Genomic DNA, 12,676 nt, shown 5'->3' with positions numbered 1-12,676 from the left:
ACCCTAGAAACCTCCCAGAGTACCATAACAACAGCATAGCAACACCCTAGCAACCACCCCAAGTACCCGCATACCAAAATAACCACACAGAGTACACGCATAGCAAAACCCTAGCAACCACCCAGAATACCCTAGAAACCACATAGCAACACCCTAGCAACCACACAGAATACCTGCATAGCAACAGCATAGCAACCACCCAAGAACCTGCATAGCAACACCCTAGCAACCACCCATAATACCCTAAAAACCACATAACAACACCCTAGCAACCACACAGAGTACCTGCATAGCAACAGCATAGCAACCACCCAAGTACCCACATAGCAACACCTTAGCAATCACCCTTAATACCCCAGAAACAACATAGCAACACCCTAGCAATCTCCCAGAGTACCAGAGCAATAGCATAGCAACACCCTAGCAACCACACAGAGTACCCGCATAACAACACCCTAGCAACCACCCAAGTATCCTAGCAACCACATAGCAACACCCAGAATACCCTAGCAACCGCATAGCAAACGATTTGTCTGAGACATAAGAACTTCAGACTTTTCAGAGCTTTTAAAACTAGTTCAGACTTAAAACTTTTTAAACTCTCTCTCTCTCTCTCTCTCTGTAAATTATTTCACTCTTCAGGCTTTTTCAATTACTTCAAACTTTCAGGCTAGGCTTTCTCAAGCCAACATCGAAATTTCATTGAACCTTTTTTCTGAAACATTTTAGTTGGACACTAGTCTAACATTTTTTAAATGTTACAACTTGTTTCAGAATATTCAAAAGTAACTTTTCCGTCAGGATAGTGTCCCAAAAAATGTTGAATTGTCATAGTTTTTTAATGTTATATTTTTATACCAAGAAGACGGCAGTTGTGATAACCCACCAACCCTCCACCCTCACACGTACGCCATCATTAACTGAGAAAACAACCCGCTCTGCCATTTACTAGTCCTCTGGTGAAAGCAGGCCAAACTGTCTCTTTATAGGCTCAGTGTGTGTGTAAGACAGAGAAAGGCAGTAAAGTCAGAGTTTCAGCGTAACTTCTCCATCCTCGGTAGTATAACTTTAACACGCAGCAGCTGTGCGTCGCGCTCAACCTCCCTATAGACGGATAAATCCACTCACCTTTGATCTGACCTGCTGTTGCTTCACCTCTCTCGCCTTCATTTAATAACTCTTAATTAGTGGTGTTTACTAAGCCAAGCATCGCTATTACTGTTGCTCATATTAGGGTTTGAGATTTAAATAACCTAACCTTATTAAACTTCAACATGACGGGGGATGAATAAAACAGGCAGAAAAATCCCATAGACTTGCACTGAGCGCCAATTTTAAACTATATAGGCTATTTCCTTCTTATTCCAATCATTTAATATATTTAAATAAATATGCAAAATAATCAAATGGAATGTTGTGCATTTAAGAGGCTACAACATTAAAAAGTTTAAAAACCTGTAATATTGAGTTATTTTTTTTACTGTGAGTGACGCCCGTTCTAAGATGGCGGACACGTCGGTCGAATGTGGCCTTCGGAGCGCTGACGGTTTACTCTCTGCTTCTTGAGCGACACTCACACAACAAATGACTTTTCCTTCTTTCTCCTTTTCCTCTGGGTCTGATCGGAACACTGAAGATGACGGCCATCACGGCGTGAGGAATCCGGTCGCTCCCCGAGCCTCGCTGTGATAAATTCACAGTATATGTTACTCCCGCGTCTCGCTTTATCCACCTTGCGCTCCCGCGGCGGTATAAATCTCGACTCCGTGGCCCCGATGAGCTATCGTTTAAACACAAACACCCCATTCCCCGTAACCAGAGACATCACCTGTGAACATTCCTGCCGTACCCCATTTATCTATCTAATGCTTTCCCTCACGGACCACCATAATAATTTAATAAGCGACTAGAGCCGTTCTCTTTCCAACAGTCATATTCCTCACGGTGTCCAGTGATCAGGACATCTGTGCGCTGATGCTTCAGAAACACATTAATGGCGTTCTTTGGAATTCACGTGAGAGATGTGTAAAATATTTGTCATTTTATTGGAATATTTATGCTATATATCACTCATTTTTCTACAGTACTGACATTTATGAACTGTTTAAAGGAGGTTTTGGGGAATTGACTATATTCCAGGCATATAATTCATACGCACACCAGTTCCATATTAAGAAATGTAAAAAAAAACAAAAATGTATGCATTTATTATTATTATCATACAACGACTATAAGACAGGGAATTTATTTATTTTGGTTATTTATTTGGTTATTTGATTCATCACAGCACCTGTGAGTGGGAGGAAATATTAGGCAGCAAGTGAACATTTTGTTCACATGTTTTCGAAGCAGGAAAAATGGATTTTAGTGAGTTTGAGGAGCACAACAACGAGTTTGAGGTGTTGACTTGTCCTCCAAATTCTCCAGATCTCAATCCAATCGAGCATCTGTGGGATGTGCTGAACAAACAAGTCCGATCCATGCAGGATCCACCTCACAACTTACAGGACTTAAAGGATCTGCTGCTAACATCTTTGTGCAGATCCCACATCACACCTTCAGGGGTCTAGAGGAGTCCATGCCTCGACGGGTCAGGGCTGTTTTGGCAGCAAAAGGGGGACCAACACAATATTAGGAAGGTGATTATGCCTGATGGTGTATGATATTATAAATCTTCTTCATAAACTCAAATCAGAAAGCTAAACATTCAGTACGTGCTTCACAAGTACAAATCCCCTAACGAAGCGTCCTCTGTTGAAGTGCTTTGAACCGCATGTTTATGAGCTTCATTCTACCAGCCGATCTCTCGTAAAGCTCCGCGCAGCTCGCCGTCTCCAGAGAAGACCAGAACATCCCGAACAAAGCAGTCTGAAGAATGCACACAGCTGGCTTCAATGAACACTCGCAATTTTCGAATGCAAAAAGGCAGACACTTCATTCATTTAATCCGAGTTATAACTTCAGTCTCATAAAAGCAAGGCTACAACCGCAGAGACGGATCGAGGAGCTGAACGTTTGGCTCGGAGGAGAACAGCACAACTTTTACAGTTCGAGATCTTCCTGTAAACCTCTCTGAAAGGTTGCACGCAAATGGAAAGATGTTGACCCGAGAAATTAATATTTTGCCATCATTTGCTCAAAACTCACAATGAAAGCATAAAAATGACACAAAAATATGTTTGAAACAACATGATGGCAGAATTCTTAGTTTTGCTTGAACTTTTTTTGTGTGACATTGACACTTTTATTGTATAGAAATTGAATCGATTGAACTGAATAAAGACTCTATCGTCTTCTGTAAAGCTGCTTGTTGAATTAAAGATATTAATTGATGAACTTTACAGTTTCTGAACTGAATCGACATTGAGCTGAATTGAGCAGAACAATGACTCTATTGCTTTACAGCAGAATTTGTCACAGATTTGATGAAGTTTGCATTATTAGCTTCCATCCACCAATTTTTATGCACATTTTGGGATATTGCATTAAAAAACGCTGCATGGAAATGTCAAAATGCGCATGAATTCTAAAAATGCACATAAACTCGTTCACTCAATTTAGACATATATATTTTATTCGATAAGACATGCACATGGAAACACATTTACTGAAACATTAACATTTACTTTAGCATCTAAATGTGAAACGCCTGAGTCAAAGTCTGTCATCAGAATGATTTGGTTTAATTCCCTCCAGAAGCGTCTCACACGATTGTGTTCACAAACACCAATGCAAGATCGCATTACAGCGTTTATTGTGTTTCATTTACGATTGAGGGAAAAAGAGCCCGATTGCAACAACTTACATTTTTATTAGGCCTACTGATACTGATATTTTGCACCAGAAAGTGATGCATGGGATGGAAACGCTGCTTTATTCACAAATGTTTTATGCGATATTCAAAGTTAAATCCGCAGGATTGGATGGAAACACAGCTAATGATTCTGTTCCTGTTTATAAGCTGCTTTTAAACTGCATAAAGCGCTGCAGAAATAAAGCTGACTTGCAAACTTTGCAACAAAAACTTAGTAAAAGCAGGAGCTGAATTCACACATCTTTCATGTCTCTAAAAGGGCATTTGGAGGAAAAGAAGGCTAGGAAGTGTTAAATCTTCCCTCCTGTTGATCACAGCCGGGTCACGGTCGGAGCAAACGGTCTGTGACACAACCAGCATCCTGAACCACATGACTGATGAGTGAAGATCAGTCGCTTTACATCATTAGGAAGCATTAAAAGACCAGAGCTTCTCAGCTGGGTCCGCTTCAAATGAAGAAAATGTTCTATATATTAATTTTAACATACATAGACCCAACAATATTTCGTCTACAGGGTGTTATAATGAAGTTATTATGAACAAATGTTCTTCCACTAAAGTTAATAATGTTCTTAGAACAAAAACATTATTAATGGAACATTTGAAATGTTTCCACATGTTCACAGAACATTCAAAAGTAACACTCCAGTAATGTGTGATCAAATCAAATGTTTCCTTAACGCTCGCATAACCAAGAAAACAACTGGTTATGAACATTTAAAGGTTTGTTTTGTTAGTTGGGTAGATGATATTTTCTTTGACCTTGTACAACCTGTCTAATTTGACTACAATACTGTCGTTTGATTGGACGCGCAGCGATATGAGAAGCGTTTTCTCCTCTTAAAAGTTTTTGTTTTCACTCTCAGAATAAATCGAGCTTTCAGAAGGTATGCACTCTAAGGGATAAATAAGGTACAAAGTTGTGAGGGTATCGCCCCAGTCACAGCATTTGTACCGTTTTTTCTGAGAGTGTTGTTATCCTATACAGAATTTTCTGGATCTTGGTGTAGTTTTTCCCAGATGTCCGTGACCCATCATCATCAGAGGCGTTTTTCTGGATCAAGACCCACCTGTGGAGAAGCTCTGCTTTAAAACACACTGACATGTGTCTGTTTCTGCAGTGTTTCGCTGCTTTGTGTCAGGCATCAGTTCTAGATCTGTATTTGTTTAACACCTGGAGCTGAAGGCGTGAGTGAAACAGAAGCCCATCTGAAGGTGTTTTGTACGGTGGGGATTTATGGCACACGGTGTGAGGACTGTTTCTTATAGCTGGAGTTATCTGCATGTGTTTTTGCACTCGTGCCTGACCTGTCCTGCAGCATTTAATTGAACATTATGATCCAGAACAAAGATAATAACTGATATTGGCATGTTTCTTTCCAAAAGGGGCTTTAAAAAAACTCAACTTGGAGGAAAAACTGAGAAACTGAAAGAAAATGACATATAGATCAATGCTGCCCTCTATTGATAGTTTACAGCATTCATTTCTCCTTATTCTTGGACATAATATCTTGCAATTTTGGACATTATATATGCATCATATTCTGTGTGTGTATATATATATATATATATATATATATATAGACAATTGAAAAGTAATTTTTTTCAGTAAAATAATCTTGGAGGACAGAAAAGTTTCCCTAAATTTGAAAATCTATTTTTCATTCTGTGGTCAAAGAGCTGTTCGCTGACCTTCTCATTAGAGCCAAACTTTCACCCCATTGGACGAATTCTGCAGTGTGACGGCTCCAGGCTCCGCCCCCTCGGGCCCCGTTCTGGCCCCTGTGAAGCTCTGCAGATCCAGGAATGTCTAAATTAATACAAGTTATTTATCACTCGCCGCACGCAGAAATTACATGTTTTATTGCTTGTCTTTTATGAGTCCCTCTTGTATCTATAATTGAGAGTTTGCAGTGTTGTTAGTAGGTTAAACAGCACGTGGAAGCTGTAACCAGGGCCATCTGGAGAAAATAAAAGAAAGTAGGCTACTTTTTTTCTGATATATTCGTCACGGATTAGAAAATTTGAGATAAACGGTTTGTCAGAAGATTGAGAGATTTACAAACAGTTATTTTCATAACATCTGTTATGATTAACATACAGAATATATCAGAATATAGGTCAAGTGAATACAACTCCATGTTGAAGAACTACGACTCCCAAAATGCACATGTGACAGTACCCGGAAGTGCAATATACCGAGTCCACGCGCTGGTGTGTTTGAAAATCATGCGCTTGGAGCAGAAAGGGTAAGAAACATCTTCATTATCATAAATAGTGTAAAATGTAAAATATATTTCTATGTCAAAAAGAATAATGAGTTTAAAATAATAACCATAACGAGTACGTGTGTGTAGCGATCACTCTTTACAAAAATATGGTAATACCATAGTATTTCGAAATATACCATGGTACAGAATGATAACAAACCATAGTATTTATATGTACTGAAAGTTTATTCAAATAATACCGCTGTATTATCATGATATCATGTCCACAAAGTATATGTTTGTGTGTGTGTGTGTGTGTGTGTGTGTGTGTGTGTGTGTGTGTGTATATATATATATATATATATATATATATATATATATATATATATATATATATATATATATATATATATATATATAATCATGTATCTAATACACTCACTATAGTAATGTAATGTTAAATGTATTGTTAATTTCACATTTATTGTTCACTAATATTTTAATCACATTTTTATGTATTTATTTTAATCTTATTATTTATTTGTTTATTTCTTCTTAATTTCTGTATACTTTTCCATGAAACCCCTGTCAATGTGAATATGGAACTATTTAGAATATATATATATATATATATATATATATATATATATATATATATATTAGATATTGATAGATAGAGTATGTGAATGCAGAATATGACTGCAGGGCTTGACTGTGTTGCATATGTTTACAGCTGTGTATAAAAGGACCCAAATCAGCAGCGTTATTCCAGATGTTTGGAATCAGGTTTATTTGATCGAGTCGAGCTGAAGCTCACGTGTCGAAGCGCGTTCGTTCAGACGGATGCTGTTGGATTTATAGACTTCATTAAGACATTGTAAACTTCTCTTCTCTTAATCTTCTTGTTTTCAGAGCACGCTCGGGGCTTTTAACGTTCACACCATCGAGCGCTCCGACGTGCCAAAGCTCAGAAAATACAACCATAAAACTCCAAATCAAGCAGTTTGCGTGTGAAACGACACTTAAAACCAGATTGAGCCCGGTTCGTGCTGAGGCTGGTTTGGTTTGGCAGCACGAGGCTTATAAAATCTGTTTAGAAACGTGTGACCACCCATGAGCAGAACTGGACTGTGGTACTTTTTCTGTTTGAGAACCCCATTAAAGTCACCATGAAATCAAAATTGACAATTGACCCTTCACAAAGACCTTAGTTACTATTACTATGTCCGACAAGCCATATGCCGATCTCTCGCCACACATCATGTTCTCACGAAGTGAAAAATACATCGCGGAGCATAACGCATCGACAGGTTACTTATGCTCTGAACCAAATTTAAAATTTAAATAAAAAAAAAAATTTAAACAATAAATACCGTTTTGTGTCTCTTTAATGTGTCGTGACAGATCGCGCCTCAGCTCAAGCGGCTCGTGAACCGATCATCTCTTCCTACTAGTTCATTTATAGCATCAAATAAACATGAATGAACATCAGAAGGAATGTTGTTATGATTGGCTAGATCACCTGTCAATCAAACTCTTTGTGAAAGGGTCAATTGCTATATTTTATGCAATATTGCAGTGTTTTTTATCATTATTGATAATTAATCTCGAATCAGAATAACTTGCAGCGACATCTCAAGGGCGGGGCAACCTGTCACTCACATGAGATCCACCAATAGCAAGCAACAACCATCCAATCAATTCCCCACGGATGAAATCAAGACATTTTTTCTTGTCTGAGAAGCGTTTCACTCATATATACGGCACAACAGGGAAGAAAAGATGAGCGCAACTTCCCTTTCATGCTGACTTTAATTGATTTTTCCCCACAGACGCTGCTCTCATGTACCCGACGCCCCTGTACGCTCACGCCGGCCGCGGCACTTTCTCAGACGTGTACGATCCTGCTGAAGATTCGTTCCTCCTGATTGACGCTCTGGAGAAAGACGCTGATCGGCTGAAGGGAAGCAGGTGATTGGCTCTCACTCCTCCAGACGCCACTCTGTGATCCTGATGATCTTCTGACGTGTCAATGTTTTCAGGCCGTCCGTGTGTCTGGAGGTGGGCAGCGGCTCCGGTGTCGTATCGGCCTTCCTTGCGTCTGTGGTCGGGTCTGAAGCGTTATATCTGTGAGTACAGAAAAAGTCAAGTTTGCATCATTGATTCTGTTATTGAAGCAATCTGTATTGTATAAAGCGCTGTAGAAATACAGCTGACTTGACTTGAGGTGTGTGTGTTCTGCAGCTGCACTGATGTGAATCCAGCGGCTGCGCAGTGCACACTGCAGACGTCTGACTGCAACCACCTGCAGCTGCAGCCGGTCGTCACTGACCTGGTGAGATCCGCAGATGGACGTTTGTCATTCGCTTGTTTCCATTCAACGTTGAGAATTTAACTTGTGCGCAATATTGGAATGTCGCATAAAACATTTGCAGCGTTTCCATCCCACATGTTCAAGAGGAAAAAATTGTCACTTCCTCGTGCAAAATATCAGTAATAACTAGAATGTACATTTCCTGAACAAAATGTGAGTGGTGCTTGCTGCGTGCAAATACAAAAGGCATGATACTAACATGTTGATAGCATTAAGCTAACATGATTACCATGTTTTTAAAAATTTTTTAACACAATGCTAAAACTAATAGCATGTTGTTAACATTTTTATAAAGATACTAAGATGATTAACATGTTTGCTATCATGATGTTAACACAATTAGCATTTTGCTAGCATAATGTTAACATGATTACCATGTTGCTAGCATGTTTTTATTCTAATACGATTAACATGTTGTTAGCATTATGGTAACATAAATACCATGTCATTAACATTTTTTAATAAGATGATAACGTGATTAGCATGTTGCTAACACAATTACCATGTTGTTAACATGATGTTAACATAATTATCATGTTGTTAGCATGTTTTTAGCGAAATGTTAACATGATTATTATGTTCTTAGCATGATGTTAACACAATTAGCATGTTTTGCTAGCATGATTCTAACACAATTACCATGTTTGCTAGCATGTCTTAACAAGATGTTAACACAATAAGCACATTGCTAACATAATGCTAACACAATTACCATGTTGTTAACATAAATACCATGTCATTAACATTTTTAATAAGTTGATAACATGATTAGCATGCTAACAGAATTAGCATTGTGTTAACGTGATGTAAACACAATTATCATGTTGTTAGTATTTTTTAACAAAATGTTAACATGATTATCATGTTCTTAGCATGATGCTAACACAATTAGCATGTTGCTAGCATGATTCTAACACAATTACCATGTTGCTAGGATGTCTTAGCAAGATGTTAACACGATTAGCACATTGCTAATGCTAACACAATTACCATGTTGTTAACATGATGCTAACAAAATTACCATGTTGTTAGTATGTTTTTTTGCAAGATGCTAACATGATTATCATGTTGTTAACTTGATGTTAACACAATTACTATGTTGTTAGCATTTCTTAGCAAGATGTTAACACGATTAGCACTTTGCTAACATAATGCTAACAAAATTACCATGTTGTTAGTATGGTTTTTGCAAAGATGCTAACATGATTATCATGTTGTTAACTTGATGCTAACACAATTACCATGTTGTTAGCATGATTAACATGTTGATAACATGAAGCTAACATGAATACCATGTTGTTAACATTTTTTAACAAGATAACACAATTACTATGTTGTTAGTATGATGGTAACATATTTTAACAAGATGATCACACGATTCACATTTTGCTAACCATGCTTATCATGATGTTAGTATTTTTTTAACAAGATGTTAACATGATTAACATGTTGTTAGCATGATTAACATGTTGATAACATGAAGCTAACATGAATACCATGTTGTTAACATTTTTTAACAAGATAACACAATTACTATGTTGTTAGTATGATGCTAACATATTTTAACAAGATGATCACACGATTCACATTTTTGCTAACCATGCTTATCATGATGTTAGTATTTTTTTAACAAGATGTTAACATGATTAACATGTTGTTAGCATTATGTTAACATGATTACCATTTTTGCTAGCATGATGCTAGGATATTTTGACTTGTTTTTATCATGTTTTAACCCTAAGCTAATTTGCTATTAGCATGTAGCTATTCACTGTTAGCATGTGTAGCATGTTGGAAGTCCAGTTTGCTAGCATGAGTAAAAAGAGCCAACCCTCATCTCTATACGATGTTCTGATGCAGAGATGCAGGTCTTGTTAAACGGTTGCTAGGGTACTCTGTTTGGTTGCTATGGAATGTCTTGGCAGCTGCTACTGACGACTCTCTTTAGTACTTCAACTGAAACATTTATTTGAAGTAATAATAAGCTTTTGATTTTAGTTTAGGTTAAAAACAAGGTTTATTACCGTTAACTAAAAATAAAACATTTTTAAATATTTTTTTTCATTAAACAAAATAAACGTTAATAAAATATTATTTTATTTTATTTCAGCGTCTTACCAAGGCAACATTTTCATTTAGTTTTAAGCTGTAGTACTAAAATAACTAAAATTAAATAGATTAAACTAATGAATAAAACCTATATAGACATTTTTTTTAAATGACAAAAACGCAAAAAATTAAAGTGAAAACAGAAAATATAGAAATAAAACCTAATTCAAAATTTTAACAAAAACTATAATAAAACATATACATCTGATAATACTTTTACAATAATACTTTTAAACAGCTGAAAATCCCTACGGATTAATCCAACGCTTCAACGCTTAATATTGTCACCGGAAGACCCGCCCCCTCACCTGTCAATCATCTGCTGCAGCGCAGGCTCTGCTGAGATGGAGTCATATTTCACAGTCTGATGCTCTCATGTTCGTCATGTCTCAGAAGTTCTGTCGTGTCTTGCAGGTCCAGTGTCTTTTGCCGAGGCTGAATGGAAAAGTGGACGTGCTTGTTTTCAATCCACCGTATGTCGTCACGCCATCAGAGGAGGTAAATGAGTGTGATGTCATGTGACCAGATACTGATACAAAATAAAATGCTCCGAACAAACATATTGATGTGATCCGGGAAGCCATTGAAATAAACCACCAGTTGTTTCTGACGTTGGGAAGAGAAGAGATGTCAGTTATTTTTCAGCCTCTTGAGTCGTGTTTTTATGCACAGGTGGGCAGCCGCGGGATCGAGGCGTCCTGGGCCGGTGGGATTCGCGGCCGAGAGGTGATGGACCGGTTCTTCCCCATGATTCCACAGCTGCTGTCGGATCACGGGCTGTTTTACCTGGTGGTCGTGTCAGATAATGATCCAGGTGTGATGTGTGTGACGTTCAGACTCGCATCAGCATCTTCACACTCACAGTTTCTGATCTGTACTCGTGTTTTGTCTTCTCCAGATGAGATCGTGTCTCTCTTGGGGAAATCTGGGCTGAACGGACACGCGTGTTTGTCCCGTCAGGCCGGACGAGAGACGCTCTCCATACTGCGCTTCAGTAAAAGTGACGACATCAGCACATGAAGACTGTAAAACACGGCAGACGTCTCATCCCAGGGGTTTATTATAAAAATCAAGCTGATGTTTTGACGTTCGTCCCGCTGCTGAACCCTCAGTAATTGAGGCGTTTGTGTTTCCATAAAGTCTGCCGAAGCTCAGCAACTGGGTCACAAGAAACCGGTTAGTCATTCCTAACGGATTGATGGTGATTGTTGACGCTCAGCGGACTGCGCCGTGTCTCATTGTTTGTTGAGCGTGTCAGACTCCCGCTGCCTCTGTTTCATTCCATCAGTGTGTTCACTAGAGACTGTTAAACGCTCCCACTGACCCGCACTGACACTCGGAGTAGATGCTTTCACCCAGAATGCCACAATCTGGATATTAAACATGACTGTTTTTAAGTCTTGCTTCTGTTTTCTTTTTTCCACAAACGTTTTTATACAGAAAACTGAGAAAAGTGTCATTCAAAAGCTACACTACAAGAGAAAAAAGTTGGGCTGTCTTTTTATATATATATATATATATATATATATATAATTTTAGTAGTAGTAATTTTGTTTTTATCATTTACAGTGTTCAGCGTAATGAGTACACACTCTTTGAAAATAATATCCAAAAGTGTAATAACTTATGACATGAAAGTAAGGTTAATAATATAACTTTCAGTTTTACTCAAATTAGGGTGATGCAAAAATGAGTACATCCCACAACAAAAACTACCACACTACCATTCAAAAGTTTGGAAACATTTCTATTTTTAAGTCTCTTATGCTAATTAAGGCTGCATTTATTTCATAATAAATACAGAAAAAAACAATCAAGTCAAGTCAAATTTATTTATATAGCGCTTTTACAATTGGTAATTGTTTCAAAGCAGCTTTACATATTAGAAGCACAGAAAGAAAAAGGGAAGTGGTTAAAAATAAGCTGTACAAACAAGCGTGGTAATATGTAACATATACAAGATGGTGCTACATTAAGCCAATGTCGGCTGACTCCCAGGGGTGGAAAAAAACCCCTAGGAGAAAAACCCAGCGTGCTAGCACTGGGAAAAAAGTCCTAGGAGGGAAAAAATCCCTTGGAAGATATATATAATATATGTAAATGGATATGGAGATCAAAATCTGAATTATACATTTTTATTATAGAGATTAAAAATAGATTATATATAAA

General features: G+C 37.7%; 1 protein-coding gene across 8 annotated transcripts in view; it reads left to right on the top strand.

Annotated features, from left to right (window-relative positions):
- n6amt1 (N-6 adenine-specific DNA methyltransferase 1) overlaps positions 1 to 11,889 on the top strand; it is a 56,885-nt gene extending 44,996 nt beyond the window's left edge. For 7 of the 8 annotated variants that reach the window (XM_067402729.1, XM_067402723.1, XM_067402725.1 and 4 more), the window contains 6 exons: positions 7,857 to 7,995; positions 8,067 to 8,153; positions 8,269 to 8,359; positions 10,922 to 11,005; positions 11,180 to 11,321; positions 11,406 to 11,889. In XM_067402729.1, coding sequence (XP_067258830.1) covers positions 7,868 to 7,995; positions 8,067 to 8,153; positions 8,269 to 8,359; positions 10,922 to 11,005; positions 11,180 to 11,321; positions 11,406 to 11,527 — 654 coding nt within the window. In that variant the 5' untranslated portion in view covers positions 7,857 to 7,867 and the 3' untranslated portion in view covers positions 11,528 to 11,889. Of the gene's footprint in view, positions 1 to 4,584; positions 6,064 to 7,856; positions 7,996 to 8,066; positions 8,154 to 8,268; positions 8,360 to 10,921; positions 11,006 to 11,179; positions 11,322 to 11,405 lie in introns of those variants that run through there. The other variant, XM_067402726.1, reaches the window with a different exon arrangement.
- The last annotated feature ends 787 nt before the right edge of the window (positions 11,890 to 12,676 follow it).

Source organism: Chanodichthys erythropterus, chromosome 12, assembly GCF_024489055.1.
Source record: "Chanodichthys erythropterus isolate Z2021 chromosome 12, ASM2448905v1, whole genome shotgun sequence".
Classification (NCBI taxonomy): domain Eukaryota; kingdom Metazoa; phylum Chordata; class Actinopteri; order Cypriniformes; family Xenocyprididae; genus Chanodichthys; species Chanodichthys erythropterus.
The sequence above is the reverse complement of the archived record's forward strand: the minus strand, read 5'-3'. Positions and strand labels throughout refer to the sequence as shown.